The sequence below is a fragment of the Spermophilus citellus genome (genome assembly GCF_964194105.1).
Source record: "Spermophilus citellus genome assembly, chromosome: 17".
Lineage (NCBI taxonomy): Eukaryota > Metazoa > Chordata > Mammalia > Rodentia > Sciuridae > Spermophilus > Spermophilus citellus.
The window spans coordinates 2,498,807-2,517,340 of NC_138199.1; the positions used below are offsets into that span (position 1 = coordinate 2,498,807).

Here is an 18,534-nt window from a genome sequence, read left to right on the forward strand (position 1 = left end):
CAGCAAGACCTGGAGAAGACAGGAATGCTGTGACTGTGCCGTGTCTACCACCAGAGATGTGAAAAGTTGTGCTCTCTGGGGGGGTGTGTGTGTGTGTGAAATACGAACTGTCACGCACTCTGCTGTCCTATGTAACAAATGAGAATAAAAAAAATAAAATTAAAAAATAAAAAAAGAACTGTAGAGAGGTGGCGAAGAGGCTAGTGGGTGAGGGGACCACAGGGCAGGGGTGCTTTGGACCAGGACTTTGTGTGTGTGACCCTTTCTCCCTCCTGCCCAAGCCACGGTCTGTCCCCCTGGTGTCCTTTCCTAGTGCTCTTGAAAAGTAATCATAATCACAATAATTAATAACAACCGAGCCCAAGGCAGGCCCAAGGCAGCTCTTAAAGAGACAGTGCCCCCATTTTCTCCTGACATAGGCCGCCAGGACCTCTCAGGGCTCTGAGAGGCGGTCGGGAGGCCAGGAGGCCTTTGTTCCTGCCTCCCTCCCTCCGATCCCGGGGCTGGAGGGAGGTGTTGGGCGAGCATTTGGGTTGCATCCTCCATCAGGCACTGGGCCTCTCCTATTTTAATTGAACTGTCTCTTCTTAGAGATAGATGTTTCGCCACAATCCAGCTGCTCGGGTGCATTGGGAAACCCGCCTGTAATCCAGCTTGGCTAAATTAAAAGACGCAGCAGCTGGACTGATTAAACAAGGAGGGGTAGCTGTGGACAGAGAAGGTTGGGGAGGGGACACGGCGAATGGCACGTCCCACCCCCCACCCCACCCCCACCCCTTTTTAAATAATGTTTCTGGTAATGCATTTTGGAGAATGTGAAAGGGAGAAAAAAAAATAAAAAATAAAGCCGAAGAAATGTTAATGATATCCACAGGACAACTCAGCAGGAAATGAGAGTGATCTGGGACTAATAAAAGCCGAAATGTAATTTGTGCAGATATACGAGGGAGGTGCAGCCTTCAAATCAGTCCTGGGTTTGTGCATTCTGGGCTCATAAACATGCGCCCGTGGAGGGCAGGGAGCGGCATGCCCTTGGCCTCAGGGCTGGCCTTCCTCAGAAGGGACCCGCAGACAGAGCCTGAGCAGAGCCGGCCACCTGCAGCCCTAGGGCCTGGACAGTGCGGGAAGGTGCCCGCTGACCACCGCCCCCCACCTCCCCTTCCACCCTGGGCAGCTCTGTGGCAGTGTGGCTACGCCCTTCTCTGCAGAGATCCGGGCGGGAGGCACAGGACTGCCCACCTGGCTGGGAGCCACCAAGCCTGAACCAAGAGCCTCCTCGAGCCCCTCTGGGTTGGCACGTCCTAGAGTGTTTTATCCAAGCCGCCTGGGCTGGGCCTGAAGTGGGTCAGCAGGGCGGGCACACAGCTCCTTGCTCCATACCTGTGGTGACTCCAGGGAGCGGGGGAGTAGAGGGCAAGGGGGCTTTGGTGGGGAGGGGCTCTCTTGGGAATGCTGGCCCCCCTGTGTGCAGCTGGGACTGGCCGTCTGACTCTGGCAGGGTAGGACAGATCCTCATGGGTCCCCCAGCATGGCTGGGTCACGCTTGAGTACCGCTAGCCACATAGGAGGTGCTTTGGGCCAAGCTCCTGGGATAGAGGGACCTGAGACTGTGCCAGTGGGCTCCTGGGGGGCGTCTGGCGGCCTTCTCAGCTGGATGGAAGTCCTCCTCTGTCCCCTTTCTTGGGTCAGTCCCCAGATCCCATACAAGAAGGGTTGGGGCTGGACCTCCCTTTTGGAAAATCGCCCCCCCCCGCCCCGCCCCACGCATCTCTCTACCTCTTTCCTCTCACCCTATAGCTCCCCCCTTCTCACATCTGTTTATTCTGTGTCCCTCTTGCCCGGCCACCTCTTTCCTTATTCCTTTCTTTTTTTTTTTTTTTAATATTTTTTAGTTGTCATGGATTTTTTTACTTTAATGTGGTGCTGAGGATGGAACCCAGGGCCACACATGCCAGGCAAACGCTCCACCCCTGAGCCACAACCCCAGCCCTCTGTCCTTATTCCTTTCTGATCCCTCAAAACACTCTGGAATCTTTGGAGCCCAAGGCAGGCCATCCCCTCTTTTTTAGTGTTTAGTGGGAAGGAAAACTGGAAAGTCCCTGTCCCCTTCCTGGGGGCCTGGGCCACACAAGCCAGGCAGAGGCCACTCTGGGCCTGCATCCATCATTGTGCCGGGTAAATCCCAAGCCCTTGGGATCAGGGCCTGTGGCTAGCGTTTCTCCTTTCCATCCGCCCCCCCCCCCCTTTGAGGGCCTTCTGGGGCCACCAGACCTGCCCATCCACTGCGGGGAACCTTTAGCCCTAGACGCCCACGTCTAGCCCATATTGTGAATCCTGCTGCTCTGCCCTCAAAGGTTCTTTGAGGATTATTTTCTAACCCAGGATCCTGCTCTGGGGTAGGTTAGACCCCTGCCTGGGCCCCAGCCCCTAAAATCATAACCAGATGGGCTGCTCCCCCGTGCCACCTGACCTGGGGAGGCCGGGAGGGGGCCCTGCCATTGAAGGACCAGGTCCCATCACCCCTGTGCCAAGGGGCTCAGCTCAGCTTCCCTGTCCCTCATCAGCATGCGCCCCCTTACCCTGGATCACGTAATCTGTTTATGCACCTATAATATCCCAAACAGGAGGCAGGTGCGGCTGTCCTACGTTCCTAGGAGTCAGAGGAGGGGACGTTTTACATCTACAGTGGCTCGGCAGCCCCCCCCCCCCAGTTGACGTCTGCTAGAGGGAACAGACAGATTCCAGATGGCATGATAGGGGAGGTGTGTGTGTGAGTGTGTGTGTGTGTGTGTGTGTGTGTGGCCTTTGGCAAGCGGCCTCTCCCTGGCGGGGTAGGACAGATCCTCATGGGTCCCCAGCATGGCTGGGTCACGCTTGAGTACAGCCACCTAGGGACGAAGATTACAGGATCCAGAGGGCCCCAGGGGACTTGAGGAGCCGGAATTACTCTGCTAAATGATTTTGAGCTGTCTTGGAAGAGCTGGGAGTGGTGGTGGGTGGGGGCCGAGGGGAGGAGCCAGCCCAGAGGAGGGTGGAGTGGCCGCTCTCCTGCGGGGTGACTTGGCTCGGGCAGCCCCCGCTTGCACCTCCCCCGCCCTGCGCCCGTGGTGGCCCTGTGGAAGTGGGGATTATGGAGCGCACCTCCTGGCTGCAGAAGTTGTCAATATGTGCACAGCTGGTGGGGAGACTCCCGGCCAGGCAGGGCTGCAGGGCGAGGGGGGGTGGGGGGAGGTGGCTGAGGGGGACAAGGGACGAGGACGTGGTGGCCCATCTGAATCGCTCTCCCTCTTGCCCCCCACCCCTCCCCTCCCTGTCTCCCTTTTCTCTTCCACAGATCGCCAGCCCGAGTCATGCAGTCTTTTCGAGAAAGGTGTGGTTTCCATGGCAAACAGCAGAGCTACCCACAGACCTCGCAGGAAGCGTCTCGCCTGGAGAATTACAGGCAGCCGAGTCAGGCCGGGCTGAGTTGTGACAGGCAGCGGCTGCTCGCCAAGGACTATTATAACCCGCAGCCTTACCCGGGCTACGAGGGTGGCGCCAGCACCCCCTCCAGCACCGCGGCTGCGGTGGCCGCCGAGAAGTACCACCGAGGTAGCAAGGCCCTGCCCTCCCAGCAGGCGCTGCAGGGGAGGCCGGCTTTCCCCGGCTATGGTGGCCTCCAGGACAGCAACCCCTACCCGGGACGCTACTCTGGGGAGGAGGGCCTGCAGGCCTGGGGGGCCCCCCAGCCGCCACCCCCCCAGCCACAGCCCCTGCCAGGAGGGGTGGGCAAGTACGATGAGAACTTACTCAAAAAGACGGCCGTGCCCCCCGGCAGGCAGTACCCAGAGCAGGGTGCCCAGCTTCCCTTCCGGACTCACTCCCTGCCTGTCCAACAGCCCCCGCCGCCACAGCTGCCCCAGCCCCAGCAGCCCCTGGCGTACCCCAAACTCCAAAGGCAGAAACTGCAGAATGACCTCGCCTCGCCCCTGCCCTTTCCCCAGGGGGGTCACTTCCCCCAGCACTCCCAGTCCTTCCCCACCTCGTCCACCTACTCCTCGTCCGTCCAGGGCAGCGGACAGGGGGCCCACTCCTATAAGAGTTGCACAGCACCGTCTGCCCAGCCCCACGACAGGCCACTGACCGCCAACGCCAGCCTGGCCCCGGGACAGCGGGTCCAGAACCTTCACGCCTACCCGTCGGGCCGCCTCGGCTATGACCAGCCACAGCAGCAAGCGCTTCAGAGCCGGCACCACGCCCAGGAGACCCTCCATTACCAAAACCTCGCCAAATACCAACACTACGGACCGCAAGGCCAGGGCTACTGCCAGCCGGACACGGCTGCCGTCAGGACCCCCGAGCAGTACTACCAGACCTTCAGCCCCAGCTCCAGCCACTCCCCGGCCCGCTCGGTGGGCCGCTCCCCTTCCTACAGCTCCACCCCGTCCCCGCTCATGCCAAACCTAGAGAACTTCCCCTACAACCAGCAACCACTCAGCACCGGGGCCTTCCCCGCGGGCATCACCGACCACAGCCACTTCATGCCCCTGCTCAATCCCTCCCCGACAGACGCCGCCAGCTCCGTGGACACCCAGGCCAGCAACTGCAAGCCCCTGCAGAAGGACAAAATCCCCGAGAACCTGCTGTCAGACCTCAGCCTGCAGAGCCTCACGGCCCTGACCTCCCAGGTGGAGAACATATCCAACACCGTCCAGCAGCTTCTGCTGTCCAAGGCCGCCGTGCCGCAGAAGAAAGGCGTCAAGAACCTGGTGTCCAGGACCCCGGAGCAGCACAAGAGCCAGCACTGCAGCCCCGAGGGCAGCGGCTACTCTGCGGAGCCAGCGGGGACGCCCCTGTCAGAGCCCCTGAGCAGCACACCGCAGTCCACCCACGCCGAGCCACAGGAGACCGACTACCTGAGCGGCTCCGAGGACCCGCTGGAGCGCGGCTTCCTCTACTGCAGCCAGGCCCGCGGCAGCCCCGCAAGGGTGAACAGCAACTCCAAGGCCAAGCCCGAGTCCGTGTCCACCTGTTCTGTGACCTCCCCTGACGACATGTCCACCAAATCTGACGACTCCTTCCAGAGCCTGCATAGCAGTCTGCCGCTGGACAGCTTCTCCAAGTTCGTGGCCGGCGAGCGGGACTGCCCACGGCTGCTGCTCAGTGCCCTGGCTCAGGAGGACCTGGCCTCTGAGATCCTGGGGCTGCAAGAAGCCATCGGTGAGAAAGCCGAGAAGGCCTGGCCGGAGACCCCGGGGCTGGCCAAGGACGCCAGCAAGCCACCCTTCTCTCTGGAGAACCACAGCGCCTGCCTCGACCCTGTGGCCAAGAACGCTTGGCCACGGCCCGGGGAGCCCGAGGCCCTGCCTGATTCCTTGCAGCTGGACAAGAGCAGCAACGCCAAGGACTTCAGCCCGGGGCTGTTTGAAGACCCTTCGGTGGCCTTCGCCGCCCCTGACCCCAAGAAAACCGCCGGTCCCCTCTCCTTTGGCGCCAAACCCACCCTTGGGGCTGCCACGGCCCCGGACCCCACCGCCGCGGCTTTCGACTGCTTCCCGGACACCACGGCCACGCCCAGCTCAGCCGACGGCGCCAACCCCTTTGCCTGGCCAGAGGAGAACCTGGGGGATGCCTGTCCCCGCTGGGGACTGCACCCTGGCGAGCTCACCAAGGGCTTGGAGCAGGGCGGGAAGGCCTCGGACGGCGGTGTGGGCAAAGGGGACGCCCACGAGGCCTCGGCCTGCCTGGGCTTCCAGGAGGAGGGGCCTCCCGGGGAGAAGGCGGCCACGCTGCCCGGGGACTTCAAACAGGAGGAGGCGGGTGGGGTGAAGGAGGAGGCCGGCGGCCTGCTGCAGTGCCCCGACGTGGGCAAGGCCGACCGGTGGCTGGAGGACAGCCGGCACTGCTGCTCGGCCGCCGACTTCGGGGACCTGCCCCTGCTGCCGCCCACCGGCAGGAAGGAGGACCTGGAGGCGGAGGAGTACTCCTCCCTGTGTGAGCTGCTGGGCAGCCCGGAGCAGAGGCCCGGCATGCAGGACCCGCTGTCACCCAAGGCCCCCCTCCTCTGCACCAAGGAGGAGGCGGAGGAGGTGCTGGACTCCAAGGCCGGCTGGGGTTCCCCGTGCCACCTATCCGGGGAGTCTGTCATCCTGCTGGGCCCCACCGTGGGTGCCGAGTCCAAGGTCCAGAGCTGGTTCGAGTCCTCCCTGTCCCACATGAAGCCCGGCGAAGAAGGGCCCGAGGGGGACCGGGCTCCGGTGGATTCCACCACCTCGGACGCCTCCCTGGCCCAGAAGCCCAACAAGCCCGCCGTGCCCGAGGCACCCATCGCTAAGAAAGAGCCTGTGCCACGGGGCAAAAGCCTCCGGAGCCGGCGGGTCCACCGGGGGCTCCCTGAGGCTGAGGACTCCCCGTGCAGAGCACCAGCGTTACCCAAAGACCTCTTGCTCCCCGAGTCCTGCACCGGGCCCCCCCAGGGACAGATGGAAGGGGCCGGGGCCCCAGGCAGGGGGCCCTCCGAAGGGCTCCCCAGAATGTGCACCCGCTCCCTCACAGCCCTGAGTGAGCCCCGCACGCCCGGGCCCCCGGGTCTGACCACCACCCCCGCGCCCCCCGACAAGCTGGGGGGCAAGCAGCGAGCTGCCTTCAAGTCGGGCAAGCGGGTGGGGAAGCCCTCGCCCAAGGCGGCGTCCAGCCCCAGCAATCCGGCCGCCCTGCCCGTGGCCTCGGACAGCAGTCCCATGGGCTCCAAAACCAAGGAGCCAGACTCGCCCGGCCTGCCCGGCAAGGACCAGCGCTCCATGATCCTCCGATCGCGCACCAAACCCCAAGAGGTCTTCCACGCCAAGCGGCGGCGACCCTCAGAGACCCGGCTCCCCAACTGCCGGGCCACCAAGAAGGTCCTTGCCAACAACCACCTGCCTGCCCCATTCAAGGTCGCCGCCGCCGGCGGCAGTCCCCAGAAGGAGGGCAGAGTGAGCCAGCGAGCGCGGGTCCCCAAGCCTGGCACAGGGGGCAAGCTTTCTGACCGGCCCCTCCACACGCTCAAGAGGAAATCGTCCTTCCTGGCGCCTGTCCCCACCAAGAAGAGGAACCTGGTCCTACGCAGCAGCAGCAGCAGCAGCAGCCTCAGTGCCGGCGGAGGGGACGGGAAGGAGGACAGGGCCGAGGGCTCCCCCTCGCTCTTTAAGAGAATGTCTTCTCCCAAGAAGGCCAAGCCCAAGGGCAGCGGGGAGCCCACCACCAAGCCCCCGCCCCCCGAGGCCCCCGAGGCCTGCATGAAGCTCGCCTCGCGGGTGGCTTTCCAGGGGACCGTGAAGACCAAGGTGCTGCCCCCCAGGAAAGGCCGGGGCCTGAAGCTGGAGGCCATTGTGCAGAAGATCACCTCCCCCAGCCTCAAGAAGTTCGCATGCAAAATGCCCGGGGCGCCCCCTGGGACTCCCCTGAGCCCGGCCCTCCCCGAGAAGGACCGTGGGGGGCTCAAGAGCGCTGGGGGCAGCCCGGCCGGGGCAGAAGAAGGTCTGGTCAGCGTGGGCACGGGACAGAAGTTCCCAGGGGCTTCGGGAGGGGAGCCGTTGTGTAGAAATCCGACCAACAGGTCCTTAAAAGGTAAACTCATGAACAGTAAGAAACTGTCTTCCACCGACTGTTTCAAAACGGAGGCCTTCCTGTCCCCGGAGGCCCTGCAGCCTGGGGGGACCACACTGGCACCCAAGAAGAGGAGCCGGAAAGGCAGGGCTGGAGGCCTCGGGCTCTCCAAAGGCCCCCTGGAGAAGCGGCCCTATCTTGGCCAGGCTCTGCTCCTCAATCCCCGAGACAGGGCCAGCAGCACGCAGGCGGGCAGCGAGGACAACTCTGGTGGAGGAGGCAAGAAGCCAAAGACCGAGGAGCTGGGCCTGGCCTCCCAGCCCCCTGAAGGCCGGCCCTGCCAGCCCCAAACAAGGGCGCAGAAGCAGCCGGGCCATGCCAACTACAGCAGCTATTCCAAGCGGAAGCGCCTCACCCGGGGCCGGGCCAAGAACACCAACACTTCACCCTGTAAGGGGCGTGCCAAGCGGAGACGGCAGCAGCAGGTGCTGCCCCTGGATCCCGCCGAGCCTGAAATCCGCCTCAAGTACATTTCCTCTTGCAAGAGGCTGAGGGCCGACAGCAGGACCCCAGCCTTCTCACCCTTCGTGCGGGTGGAGAAGCGAGACGCCTTCACCACGGTATGCACTGTTGTCAACTCCCCCGGGGATGAGCCCCAGCCCCACAGGAAGCCTTCCTCCTCCACCTCCTCCTCTTCATCTTCCTCCTCCTCCTCCTTGGACGTGGCCGGGACCTCCCTGACCACACTCCCGGGGGGCTCCATCCTGCAGCCACGGCCCTCGCTGCCCCTCTCCTCCACAATGCACCTGGGGCCTGTGGTTTCCAAGGCTCTGAGTACCTCTTGCCTTGTCTGCTGCCTCTGCCAAAACCCGGCCAACTTCAAGGACCTCGGGGACCTCTGTGGGCCCTACTACCCCGAACACTGCCTCCCCAAAAAGAAGCCAAAACTCAAGGAGAAGGTGCGGCCGGAAGGCACCTGTGAGGAGGCCTCGCTGCCCCTTGAGAGAACACTCAAAGTCGAGTGCGCAGCCCCTGCTGCCGCCGCCACCACCACCGGGAAGCCCCCCAGGCCTGACGGCCCCGCGGACTCGGCCAAGCAGGGCTCACTGCGCACCAGCGCCCGGGGCCTGTCCCGGCGGCTGCAGAGTTGCTACTGCTGTGATGGTCGAGGGGACGGGGGCGAGGAGGTGGCCACAGCCGACAAGAGCCGCAAGCATGAGTGCAGCAAAGAGGGTCCTGCAGAACCCGGCGGGGACACCCAGGAGCACTGGGTGCACGAGGCCTGCGCCGTGTGGACCGGCGGGGTCTACCTGGTGGCCGGGAAGCTCTTTGGGCTGCAGGAGGCCATGAAGGTGGCCGTGGACATGGTAAGAGGCCAGCCCAGCCAGGGTGGGCAGCTTGGGTTTCGGAAGGACAGGCAGGCAGGCAGCCGCTGGGGAGCCCCCGGTCTCTCTAGGGCTGCCATTTGGGTCCAAAGGCCCACGGCCACAGCACTATCCACAGACCCCGAGACCCCTGGCACAGGGCACACCTGGACGCACTCACCCACTGCCCAGGAAGCCTCCCGCGCAGCCCTACCTGCAGTCTGCCCAGCCAGCACCCCCGCAGTGCACCCTCTCCTCGGGCATCTTCCAGTCCCCACCCTGCTGACCGAGGTGCCCACGAGGGCGGGAGGTCCCAGAATTAAACGCCAGGGTCCCCCCTCCCCCGCTCAAGTCACTCCTCCAGGTCACCTAGCTGGGCTTGCAGGAGGCACTGCCCCCGGGCTCAGCCTGGCACCCCGCACAGGGCTCTTCCCCTCTGGGAGGTGGCCCCGGGGACACCTCGCCCCGCCGAGTGAACAGGGTGGCCTGGGAGCCTCTAACCATCTCCTCACAACACCTCCGCTCCAGGGGACTGTGGTCGCTGACCTCTGTGGAGCTGCCCGCGCTCCCCATGGACGCGACCTCTGCCCCGGGCACCCTCATCCTCGGGGTGGGCGCCCTGTGCCCTCCAGAGGGAGTGGCCGTGGGGTGTTCTGAGTCAACACCTGTCACCACTAGGGTGGCACCCGACCCACCCCGAGGGCTGTGTCTGTCACTGATAGGACGTCCCTACCTTCCAGTACCGCAGGCCACCAGCTGCTGCTCCTCGGCTCCCGTCTGCCAGGGGCACAGGACTCTTTGCAGTGAGTGCCCAGGGGCGTGCTCTCTCGTCCCCCCCCCCCCCCCCCGTGAGGCTGCCTTCCACGGAGACTGGGCCCCTGCCCTCACACACTCGAGGCCCCAGGTTGCCCCGCCAGGCTCCTGGGGAATGACACCCGCAGTGCTCTGCCTTAGGCCCTGGACTGTCCCCGTGGACACCCCCCTCCTAGCCCCACCTCCTCCACACCTGCCATCCTGCTGCAGGTGGTGCCAGAGGCCTGTGAGACATGGGCTTCCCGCATCTGGATGATTTGGTGACCCAGCAGAGCTGACCACCCTGGTGGCCTTCGCCCCGCCCCATCTGTGCTCCCCTGTGACCCTGCCACCTGATTGCTCCCCCCAGCTCTCCCCCGCATTCCCCTACACCCACAGCCGGCTGGAGCGCCGTCTGGCCACACCAGACCCCGGGGGCCACTGCGGATGCTGCTCACACCTGTTTCCCAGGCTCCCGGCTCCCCACGGCCCATGGGGATGATGGCGACCTCTGTGCCCCGATGTCCTGTCCACCCCACTGAGGAAGGCCCGGCCCAGACAGGACGCAGCTGCCCAGGGCCCCCACCTGCACACTCAGGCATGGCCATGGGCCCTGGGTCCTCTCTCTTCCCTTCTCAGTGACATTTTCATCCCTGGCTTCTCTGCAGCCATCTAAAAATAAAGTCATTTCTGACCCATCAATAAAAAACAACAGCCCTGCCCTGGGACGGCCACCCCCCAGCTGACAGCCAGCCTGCCCTGCCAACCACCCCATCCACACTGGAGTGCTCCCGCGCGGCCCCCAGGCCCACGTCCAAGGCCTTTCTGAGGTCCAGGCCTGGGATCTGGTTATCTCTGTGTCCCTGGCTGGCCTGGGTGAGGAGGGGTCCCTGAGAGAGTGGGTGAAGCCCTCGCCTGTCCCAGGCCCTTTCCTTTGGTGCCTTTGGAGTCTCAGCTCACTGACCTGCACACAAAGAAGGTCCCATTGCACTGAGGGGGACACATGTGTCAGACATGGGTCAGGTCCCCCACTGTCACACAGCTGGGCTGGTCTAGTCCACCTACCCCATCCTCATGTGCCCCCAGCCCGTGTTCCCGGGCCAGCCTGGCAGCCACAGCCCTGGAGGCCAGAATGAGAATCACACACACCAGAGGTGTTTGCTGGTCACTCAAGGTGTGTCTCTGCCGCAGGGGTCCCTGGACATGCTGTCCAGACAGCAGAGCCTCAGGGGGCTCATCACAGCCCATGTCCATGCAGCATGGTCCCCAGGCAACTACCCTCCCCAGAAAAATGAGCAGGGTCACCGCCGCCCACTGTTCCTTCCCACCACGTCCCACGGGCATCAAACTGGTCCCGATGCAGATTACAGCTCTGCCCAGGGCCAGTTCCTAACTGCAGGAAGCCATCTGCCCTCGGAGCCCCAGAGTGCTGGACCCCCCTTAGCTGGATTGTGAGGGTCTGCGGTCCCAGAAAACTGCCGAGTCCCTGGCCCACCTGTTACACCTGCCGGTCCGTGGACGCCCCCTGGGCTCCCTGGAGAACAGAGCTGTGGAGCTGCGGGTTGACTCCTCCCCCACCATCATGGACCCCATCCCCTCCCCAGATGAGGCCTGGCCCTGCCATGCCAGGGTAGAGAGGCGGGTCCCAGGGCTGAGCCCACGTTGCCTGGCGGGGCAGGTCCGCTTAGGCCCCAGCAGGTGGCTGGGGTCAGAAGCACCTGAGGCCTCAGCATCCTGGACTTGTTGCTTCTTGTCTAAAGTGGCCGGTCCAATGGCTGCCTCAAGGGTTGCTGGGAACCACAGTGGAGAGAAGCCATCAGCCCGAGGAACCCCACCGTGACCCAGGGGTCACTGAGGATGACAGTCTCCATCTGGCCTGGGGTCCCCACTCTTGCTGGGCCCCAGTTCCACAGGAAGCCATCCCCGATGAGATAGGAAAGAGGCTGGGGGGGGGGTCTCGGGGGTGGTGACTGAGCCTGTGTCCCAACCGGGCTACGGGGCTCAGGGCTCAGTCGGAAGCGTGTGCTGGCAGGCGGGTTACCCGGGGAACCTGGAGAAGCTGGACCGGGCTTCCAGCCAGGCCTGCTGGGAAGCAGGCCGGGCCTCTGGGAGGGGCCCACGGTGCTCTCGGCTTTCTTTCTGCGCCTCAATCCCCCACCCTCCACCCCCGTGGACGGCGATGATGATTCAGGAATGTGGGTGACTTTGGACCCGTCACTTTCCTCCCCAGGCCTCAGGGTTTGGCTTGATTCCTCCGGGGTCTTTCTTGGGGGTTACCATCCTCTCCTGGCCACGGGACAGCTGCACCAAGCAGGGCAACCCCCTAAGCTCAGCAGAAGACACTTCTGAGAACTGTAAGGGACCAGGCGCATGCTGGGTGGCACCAGGCGTACATGAAGTCAGCATCTCAAGGTGGCATGCTGTCTCCAGGTCTGCCACCTCCTCCATCCTAGGGAGGGTGACCCGTCTGGTCCTGCCACTGGTACTCCTGCCGCCACCAGAGTGTGGACAGCCATGCTCATTGCTTTTGCTTTTGCCTGTGCAAGGGACACTTTGGTGTCACCACCTATATAGTTAATAAGCGCCACCCACCTCAAGGGCTGTTAGGAGCCAGCAGCCAAAGACCCACTCTGCCCGGCCTTGCAGGAAGCATTTGGCAAATGCTGGCTGGTGCCCACGGCCATAGTGGTGACTAGTTCACAGGCCTAAGAAAGTCCCCGCCCCCCCGCCCAGCAAGCCAGCCCAGGGGTGCCAGAGAACCAGCCTGTGTGGGCATCTGCACCCCGAACCTGAGCCTCCTCCTTCATGCTGAGGTCCAGGGTGGTTTGGGAGGAAGTGGGTGGGCTGCGTGGGGCCAGCCCCCGGGAGCATGGGACTCACTGCCCCTCTCTCTCTCTCTCTCTCTCTCTCTCTCTCTCTCTCTCTCTCTCTCTCTCTCTCTAGACATGTTCCAGCTGCCAAGAAGCCGGGGCCACCATCGGGTGCTCCTACAAAGGATGTGTCCACTCGTACCATTACCCGTGTGCCAGCGATGCGGGTAAGAGCCAACCGTGGGAACAGGGCCTCCATCCCGGGCTCTTTGCACCCCTTGGGTCCCCTCTTCTCTTGCCCCGGCAATTCTTTACCTTCTCATCCTTCCTAGACAGAGTCCTTCCTAGACCAGGAGACACAGACCACAGCTGGGCAAGGCACTAATGGAGGCCTGCCCGGAGCAACGAGGAAAGACAGGCATGGATTAGAGTCAGGAGGGCTATTTGAGGAGCCGCCGTTGCAAGGGGATGTGGGGATCTCGGAGAGAAAGATGCATTGGGGCTGGGGAAAGATCATCCTGCCACAAGAAAGACGGATGCGCTGAGGACAGGGGGTTCCAACACACTGAGGCCAGGTGACCTTTGGTTGGCCACCGGGAAGCCCCATGGAAGGTGTGAAGAAAACACTGGGGTTTTGAGACAGGCCTAGCCTCCTCTGTGGCCTCTACCCCAATTCCCTACTTTTATCCATTTGTTCCATGGGCATTTATTAAGCACCTACAGTTGCCAGGCGCACAGGAATAGACCAGAGAGACCCGGGAACTCCAGACCTCGTCCACCACATGGGGAAACTGAGGCTCAGGAAGATCCCTTATCTCATCCAAAGAAAGCAGTTGTTCACTGTGTAATGCCCGTCACGGGGACAGCAATATTGTAAGGGTACTTAGGACCAACTTTGGCCTGGATTCAAACTCTGGAGGCATTGATTGGTTTGGTTGGGGGCTTTTGTGTGTTGAGGCTGGCCTGTAGCCCGTGATCCTCCTGCCTCAGCCTCCCAAGTCTCTGGGATTCCAGGTGAGCGCCCCCACACCCAGATGGCATTTCTGAAGGTGTGGCCTTGGGCAGCTCACAGATGTCTCTGCACTCGGTTGCCCCATCTGTAAAAGGAAGATTTTAATAGTCTCTTTGTCCCAGAGCTGTCTGAAGGAGAGTGAAATACCGAACACCGTCCAGGAAATGTGACCTCAGTCCTATGGTGGGCCCGTGACCCCTGTCCCCTCGCTTTGCACCCCTCCCAGCTCCGGCCTGGAAGGGCGAGAAATGACTCTGACCCTGTCTGGATGTGGGCAGGTCCCAGGCACCAGGGGGGCTCATGTCACCCAGAGATCCTCACAGTGCCCCTCCTCCTGACAGCATGCAGAGGTGACCGCAGCCTGTATCCCACCTGCCTGCTGGGTCCCTGACCAGTGTCAGCCCTATAGCCAACCCACCCCAGGGAGCACCCACAGGACTTTGGTGACAGTTTTTCAGCAGGGGGCTGAGTGGCTGGTACCCAGCAGGAGGGGACTTGCTGGAGCTGAGCCACAGGTGGGGACTCTCGGTGGCTCTACCCTCTCCCTGGGAGCCTCCCAGCCACTTAACCAGGCACATGGCCTCGCTCGCTCCCCTAACAGCTCCCCTGAGCCCGGTCCCCCTGCAGTGATCTGTTGAGCACCCTCTGCCCCTCAGGCCCCTGCACCGTCTCCAGATGAGCTGTCTAACTCCTGGTACCACACCATGACACTGTCAAACGCCCCATGTGATGGCCCAGCTTTCCCACTCCACATCCTGTGCTCTTTCTCCTACCCAGAACTGTCCAGCCTCCCCAGGGGGCTCACCTTGAAATAGGACAGAGAGGAGAGCCATAGTTTTTACCAGCAGTTATGGAGAGCAGATGAGGAAGAGAGAGTGGACGTGGGAGAGGCTCTTCCTGTCTGAGCTGGGAGGGAATCCGGGAAGACTTCTAGGAGGAAGTGATATTTGAGCCAGGCCTCAAAACATCAGGAAAGGTGGGCTGTAGCTGGTTAGCCGTAGGACTCCGTATACCAGGCTTTGAGCAAGAGAACATATGTTTCAAAGGAAATCTTAGAAACCCCCAAATGACAGGAATCTCTACAGAGAATGAGACAGGGAAGTGTCTGGGGAAAAAAGGATGATCGGGGCTGGCTGATGAACTACTGCAACAGTCCAAGCAGGAGAGGGTGGCCTGGTACAGTAGAGCTGTCTAGCTCAGAGGCTATGTTGGCACAGAAGCCACAGGACTTGATGGGAGAGATGAGGGAGAGGGAGGTGTCGGCCTGATGTCCAGCTTCCCATGAAGAGGGAGAACCAGTCTGAGCAGGATGAGCATAAGAGAGAGAGAAGGTATTAATTACTGCTACGTAGGTACTCACCCTGGCAAGCTCTGCTGGGGCAGGGTGCTCCAGGGAGGCCCCAGCTGCTGGCCCAGCCCCTTTATGCTCCACATGATGCACGTGGTCTTGTCCTCCAGCACAGCAGGGGCCTGGAAGATTGGAGGTCACACGGCCTCTCCCAGCCTGGGCTCTGGGCTTCAGTGTATTCTGTTGGCCAAAGCAATCTAGGTGCAACCCAGATTCTGAGGGTGGGGACAGGCATGCCACATCTCCATGGCACAGGCTGCAAAGGACCTGGGTACAGAGAGGAGGATCAGGGCCGTGTTGGCAGCCATACAGAGCAGTTCTGCTTTGGACAGGTCACTTTTGAGCTGTCTGTAGACATGCAAAAGGAGCTATCTCAGCTGGGCTCAGGATGGAGACTCCACCGGCAGGTAGGGGACAGTGTGTGGGGAGATGCCACCTATGAAGACCTGGCAGAGGAGGAGGGGACCTCTGGCTCAGCAGCCAGAAAAGGTGTGGGAGGACTGAACTCCAAGAAGCAGGGAGGGCTGTTGGTGGTGACCAGGCAGCAGCAGGTTGAGAAGAGCAATCTACCCCGGGGGGTCAGCAGGGGCTCTCCAGTCAGGCTCTCAGACTGCAGGGTGCTAGCTGCCACCCCACCTTCCTGCCCTGGCCCACTAACCCTGTCCCCTTCCTGTCCTTATTAAGGATCCACTCTCTGGAGACCCTCATTGACTCCAAGAGCAGGCAGAGGCCACTGCACCATGGTGTCCTGTCCAAACCCACCAACTCTCAGTCAGCCCCAGGGCCACCTGGCCTTCCAGATCCAAGACACCAGGCGAGGGACACGATGTCGATACCTGGCCCTTCCCAACCACTCCCCTCCCACACCTGGCATGGGAGATGCTGGGGTTGCTGAGAACCCCGATTTAGAAGTGGCCTCCTACCCTTGGCTTCTGGTGACCGGGCACTTGGCCCACGTGCCCAGAGCTGACCCAGAGGGCTGCCATGTGGTCAGCAGGCGAGCCTGGACTTCTAGCCCACGCTCTATGGAATGTCTCACTTTGTCCCAGAACCAGAAAAGGAAAGTTGCTGAGTCGCCCCAGCTGTGGCTCTAGATCATGGAATCTCACAGGGAGTTCAAAGGTGGGGGGGGGGGGCCCTCGTAGCTTCTGGCAGGGGTTGGTCAGGGAAAGGAAAGGGAGACGCCTTCGAAAGGCCTACAGTTCTGCTTTGGAGCTGCAGATCTGTCCCCTTCCTGCCCTGCCTCCTGGTCCCCACCCTGTGATGATGCCACCCTCCAGTGTGAACTGGAAGATGGTGCTAGGGCAGGGTGACCCTCTGGCCCGTGAGGCTGAGAGAGGAGAGATGAGCTCAGGACTTGGGGGTGATGGGTGGGGGTGCACAGGGAAAAGCCAGGGTGTCCATAGATGGCAGCAGGCAGGGAGCGGAGGACTCGTGGAGATACGGGCACAGTCTGGCAGAGCTGGGCATAAGGACTGGCCAAACTCTGCTGTCCCCTGGCTCATCTGTGGCTGGAGTGTGCACCAGGATCCTATGTGCACCTCTTTCTCATCTTCCCTTGTTCCCACGGGAACAAGCCTCTGCATTTTGAGCACCTACTGTGTGCCGTGTGTGTGTGTGTGTGTGTGTGTGTGTGTGTGTGTGTGTGTGGCGGGGGGGGTATTGATACATGCTCTCTTCACCAATCCCCACCACGGACATACTGTAGGTGACCACCGAAGCCATCAGTGATTGAGTCTTTCCTGGGCTCTTCTAGGGGCTGGGCACACATCTCAGGGGACTGTGGAGGGCAGGCTCTGCTTTAGTCAAGGAGCCAGCCACGCGGAAACAGGATTCGGAGGAAAGAGTTCCAGGTGGAGGAGGTGAGGTGAGGACAAAGAACAAAGCAGGAAGGAGCAGAGCCCCCCCCCCCAGCCTGTTCTGTGGTGGAACTGTGATTATGGAGGATTTAAGCAGGACTTAGGTCACTCTTTGAAAAGAGCTCTTGCAAGCTCAGGCCTGGCAGACCCCACCCTGTCTAACCACCGAAACTTCTCTTTGGTTACAGGTTGTGTATTCATCGAAGAGAACTTTTCTTTGAAATGTCCCAAACATAAGGTAGGTGACCACAAGGAGCCCCCACTCCATCAATGATGGCCTTTACCAGCCCCTGCCCTGACCCGCAGACCCTCAGGAGACCTAGCCCCCACCAAGTCCAGCCAGGACCCAGTTCAGCTTCCCCTGTCGCCAGCGACCCCTGGGAGCCTTGAGGCAGATCTGCATAGGCTACTCCAAAAGCACGCTTTGTCCACCAGGCAGGTCCCCAGGGAGGGGCCCGCCAGGGACATTCCTAGGGGACCTGCCCTAAAGCCCTTTCAAGATAGGGGGCAAAGAGAGGGCCGGTAGGGCCACGGGACTGGACGGAGGGCACTCAGGTGAAGGTGGTCAGACGAAAGGAAAAGCCAGAGGGGGGACTCCCGCTGCCTGGCACCGAAAGAGACCCTAGGGGCGCCCACCCGGCGCGCGGGCGGGGTCCCACGGACAGCGGGGCCTGCGGCTTGGAAGGAATCGGCCCCTTCCTCCTCTCCCCGGCCCACGGTAATGGACGGCGGGCGTCTGCTCTTCTTTTGCAGAGGCTGCCGTTGTAATCCACCGCAACGGCTGGAGAAGCCGCCGGAGCCGCCCGACGCCCGCTTCCGAAGGAGAGAAGCAGCCTGCGCAGCCCTGGGGCCTTGGAGCTGCTCCCAGCGCGCGTCCAGAGCCGATCCTTGATCCGCGTCCCGGATCTTGGATCCGGCCGTCCAGGGCGCCGACGTGAGGCCCCGGGTGGGGAAGAAAACCTGTTCCGGAGCCGCCTGCTCCCGGAACCGGACGGCACAGGGCGGTTTTTTTTTTTTTGCCCACAGCCCTGGGGCCAGGCTTGGAGAGGGAGCCCGCGGAGCGGCCAGACTTCTCGGCCCACCCAGCCTCTGGCGGGGGTGGGAGACGGCTTGGGGCTGGGGACACTTCCCCCTCCCGGAAGTTCCAAGACGACGTGGCACACATTCCTCGTGGGTGCTGCCGTCACCGCAGTCGGTCGGTCGTGGCCTGCAGCTGGGCGCCCTGGGGTCGGGAGAGGAGATCCAGACGACGCTGCAAGGGGCCGAGGGCGGCTCCTAGCTCCATGGACGAGGCAGGGGAAACCGGAGCCTTTCTGGAGGGGGCCCGGCCAGCGGGAGGGGGGGCAAGAGGCTTCGAAACCAACCAGTCGGAATGCGTCCCAGCGCCCCTTCCCACCCACCCTTTGCCAAAGCTTCCCTGCGGTTCCGGCCAAGCCGGGGTAATCGGGGGGCCTATGCTCAGGGGATGTGGGCTCCCTGGGTGTGGGCGGGACTGGGGCATCTTCTGTTCGTCCCCTTTCCAATCCTCCACCCCACCCTTGGAGCCCAGCCTAGGAACGCAGCAAGAAAGGAGATCCGATCCGAGCATGAGCGTACCTCCGGCGGATGCGCGATTGTCCCTGTGCACCACCACCGTCTTCAGGGACCACAGCGCCCACTCAGTACGGGAGCAGGGACAGCGCTAGATTCGTGTACAAAACCTGTGTACCCCTCTATATATATGTTACATAGAATGTATATATGTTGGGAACATGCTCGCTTCTCCTGTGTGTCGCCGTCGTGC

General features: G+C 62.3%; 1 protein-coding gene across 1 annotated transcript in view; it reads left to right on the forward strand.

Annotated features, from left to right (window-relative positions):
* RAI1 (retinoic acid induced 1) overlaps positions 1–18,162 on the forward strand; it is a 115,529-nt gene extending 97,367 nt beyond the window's left edge. Inside the window, exons 3-6 of the mRNA XM_081270811.1 lie at positions 3,335–8,933; positions 12,666–12,759; positions 16,940–16,989; positions 17,505–18,162. Of these exons, the coding sequence (XP_081126937.1) occupies positions 3,351–8,933; positions 12,666–12,759; positions 16,940–16,989; positions 17,505–17,519 (5,742 nt within the window). The 5' untranslated portion in view covers positions 3,335–3,350 and the 3' untranslated portion in view covers positions 17,520–18,162. The remainder of the gene's footprint in view (positions 1–3,334; positions 8,934–12,665; positions 12,760–16,939; positions 16,990–17,504) is intronic.
* Positions 18,163–18,534: the final 372 nt, after the last annotated feature.